The following is a 3,540-nucleotide window of genomic DNA, read 5'->3' as shown; positions in this document are numbered from 1 at the left end:
GTTGAAATATTTTGATTTAGATTGATTTTCGGCTTAAAATTGACCCAAATCGGTTCAAAATATCGCAAATTGCTTTATTTTACCCTAAAATTGAGACTGGACAAATTATTTTTATTAAATACGTTAGTTTAGAATGAATTCTGTACTAAAATCGAGCAAAATTAGATTGAATATAGTTAAGTTGCTTTATTTTGGAAGAAAACTCATATTTAAGCTATTATTTTGTTGAAATACTTTGATTAAATATATTTTACTGTTGATTGATTCTAAATAATTTGTATTCCCTTGAATTTATTGCGACCGATTTTTACCAATTGTTCCGTGCTACGCCCTCTTGCTACAAGTAATTTACAAACCAAATTTTTAGTTTCTAGCTCCTTATATCCTCATAGGATAAGGAAAGTAAAAAATAATTTATTGAAACGCCAACAAAACAGGCTTTTTTTAGTTTTTGACCCGGAATTGAGTTGAGTCGAGTTTCCGCGAAGTAAATAAACAAAATTGAACATAAAAGTTGGTGAAAAATAAAGTCAATATTGCACCTACTTAGTCTTGATAATTTGAATGCATCTGCTGTGTTTATGACATCGACGTAAGCTTGGAGTTCAAAACGTCTTGCTGTGACGTTCTGGTTGTGGTTCAGCATTGCAAATTTGAATGCAGTTTGAACCTCATCAGTGCCTTGTTCGAATATTGCACCTAAAACGATAATTAATAAACTTGAAACAAATAGTTTCAGATACAAGTTGGATAAAAAACACTTAAAACAGGTCAAAGAAAACGAAACATTCTTTCTTTGGTTTGCTCTTTCACTGTTCGTGTAGTAAATCTCATTTCTTGATCGAGTTCTTATTTAGCGAAAAGTTTTCTCTCATTTTCCACATATGATTGTATTTCTACAGGGTGTGTCAGAAATTGTTTTATTTTCGAAAATAAATTGTAAACTCAAAAATTTCAAAAAATCTTATTCTTTCAGGTGTTTCAGTACTCGCGACTCAAGTAAATTAGAAACAAGGAAAAAATGTTAAAAAATTCTCTGTTAAAAAATTTTGACATTTGACATGTTTTATGTCTATTAAATGATGCTGATGATCTTGTAAAGGTTTTTTTTTTATAATTATTTAGTAAAGGTACAAAAATTTTCAGATTTAACAGAGTTACAATTTAGGATACAGCTTTCTTGTTTCCTCTTCTAATAGCCAGTAGCAAAAAAACTTGTAAAATTATTTTTCCAACAGAAATAAATAGAGTCAAAGTGCAAAATTTAACTCTCAAAACTTTGAAATTTTTATAGTTAGAATTTTTTTACATTTTTTCCATGTTCTTATCTTACTTGACGTTTTTCTCTGAAGCGCGACTTCTGGCGCACCCTGTATAAGCAACTTTTTTTTCACTACTAGCTATACAAGATACCATTATTTAGTTTATTGTTTTTTTTTTCTCTCCTAGTAGTCAATAATCATTTTTATTATGGACCAAGAGTTATAATGTATTAGAGATGGGAGGGTACAAATATTTCCAGAATATTATTATTGAAAACTATTACTATCACAAGTACTAACGGAAGTATTTCGAGATGAAATTATTGCAAAATCAAATAAAAAAACTTAAATTTTCTTATTAAAAACATCAGAATCCCAACTCTAATGCTTCTGTCTATGTCAAAACACTTTTTTTCTTTTCTTTGTAGTTTCTTTGTTATTTTCACAAATACTTCATATTAGGAAGTTAGAAAATTTCTTTATAATAGTTGCAGAAGTACAAAAGTGACATAACCCTTATTGATAATAAGAAAAAAATAACACTTCCAAATTAAGTTAATTACTCAGGTAAGTAATTAATTACTGTATGTAATAGTGAATTAACAAAAATTCTAATTGTGAATTACGACATGTTGAGGCAACATCTCCATTAAGTAAGGTTTCTGGGTAATAAATGTGGTGGTAGTGAAAAAAATGTTGTATAAAACACGGTAGAGAAGATTTTTATAGCCTCGACTATAAAAAAATCTCTTCTCTACCTTGTGATATAATATACTATTAAATTTTATTTTTGTAGTACTGTGACTTTGTAATCTAGACAAGTAAATAAAAAAATTATGTGATTGAAACTTATTTATTTTTTATTGTATATTTTGTGTTAAACACACGAGTGCTATATAACATTTTATCTAGACTTTTGCACCAAAATTAATAGTGGAGTCATATACAGGGTGATTCAAATTACGTCCACAACATTAATTTCAACATTGTTTGATAATTTGCAAGTGTCACGTGTGATTTGTTAGGAAAATTGTGATTGTGCGCGTGCATAAACACACATTATTATTATTTAACGTAAATTCTTTACACCTCTTTTTTCTGTATAAGGCTTTAAATTATTGTTGATCGTGAGAATTTGTGATATCTAGATCTAGTGAGTGAAAAAAATATTTGACTATGATTAGTTAATTTGTGATTGATGATGACATAAAGCTGTAGACAATTTTATCACTTACCTAATGGAATTTTATCTCCCGTGGCTGATACACTAATGATGATAAACGTCAACAAAACGATATTTTTGACGTTGGCGACGCTCATGGCGCTCACCCAGCCTCACTGATGCTGGACCAAGTCTCACAAAGCGACGCCCGATATAAAGGCGCAGTCGCATCTTCCTTCTGCAACTTCGATCATTTCATTTGATAGAATTATTTTTCGAAATTAAAAAAAAATTTATCCAAGTGATTTAATTTTTTTGTATTTTTTTTTGTTCTTATTTACTTTCACAAAAGAATTGTTTAATGAAAAATATTTATTATTTTTATTTCATACTCAACAAAATAAATTTGGTTGGTGGGGTGACTTTACAAATGCACTAAAATATTTTCAGTTTTTTATCCAAAATTTTAGTTTTTAGTAGAAAATATTGATTTATCTTAATAATGAGTTTTTATTTTATTATACAGCATGCGCCAGAACTAGCGCCTCAGAGCAAAATGTAAGGTAAGATACCAGGAACATGAAAAAAAAAATGTTAAAAAAATTCTATCTATTTTTACTACAGGCTACAGAAGAATTATTAAATTTTTTGTATTTTTACTAAATAATTATAAAATATTATTAAATGTCAAAAGTCAAAAATTAAATGTCAAAATTTTTTGACAGATAAATTAATTTTTTTTCTGTTTCTAGTGTCTTACTCACTTGAAGTTTTTCTCTGGGGCGCTAGTTCTGACACACCCTGTATTTAACAATTTATAATACTTATTGTTTAAAACTTTGTTATCTACCCGGCACCTCCACCATTTATATCGTCATTTTTCTTTGGTGTAATTTTTTTAATTAATGTTTTTTAATTATAATAAACTATTTTTGATAATGTTGCACGAAATATAATATTGTATGTTATTAATAATAATTCACTACATTTCATAAAATTAACAAGAACTTCTTGATTATTTTTATTAAAAAAAACACAACATATGTGATAAAAGTCTTATATTTTATTTTAACAATTATTATACATACTTTATTTATACAGGCTGCCCTAGAAATA

General features: G+C 27.7%; 1 protein-coding gene across 1 annotated transcript in view; it reads right to left on the bottom strand.

The window, feature by feature from the left end:
* LOC123015667 (glutamate receptor 1-like) overlaps nt 1-2,629 on the bottom strand; it is a 17,703-nt gene extending 15,074 nt beyond the window's left edge. Inside the window, exons 1-2 of the mRNA XM_044415578.1 lie at nt 2,498-2,629; nt 547-699 (exon numbers count right to left, since the gene is read on the bottom strand). Coding sequence (XP_044271513.1) covers nt 547-699; nt 2,498-2,582 — 238 coding nt within the window. The 5' untranslated portion in view covers nt 2,583-2,629. The remainder of the gene's footprint in view (nt 1-546; nt 700-2,497) is intronic.
* Between the last annotated feature and the right edge of the window lie 911 nt (nt 2,630-3,540).

Source organism: Tribolium madens, unplaced genomic scaffold (genome assembly GCF_015345945.1).
Source record: "Tribolium madens isolate multiple individuals breed KSU strain unplaced genomic scaffold, Tmad_KSU_1.1 Scaffold_11;HRSCAF=98;Tcas5.2_LG3b, whole genome shotgun sequence".
NCBI lineage: Eukaryota > Metazoa > Arthropoda > Insecta > Coleoptera > Tenebrionidae > Tribolium > Tribolium madens.
Note: the sequence above shows the minus strand (reverse complement) of the source record. Positions and strands in the feature narration are given on the sequence as shown.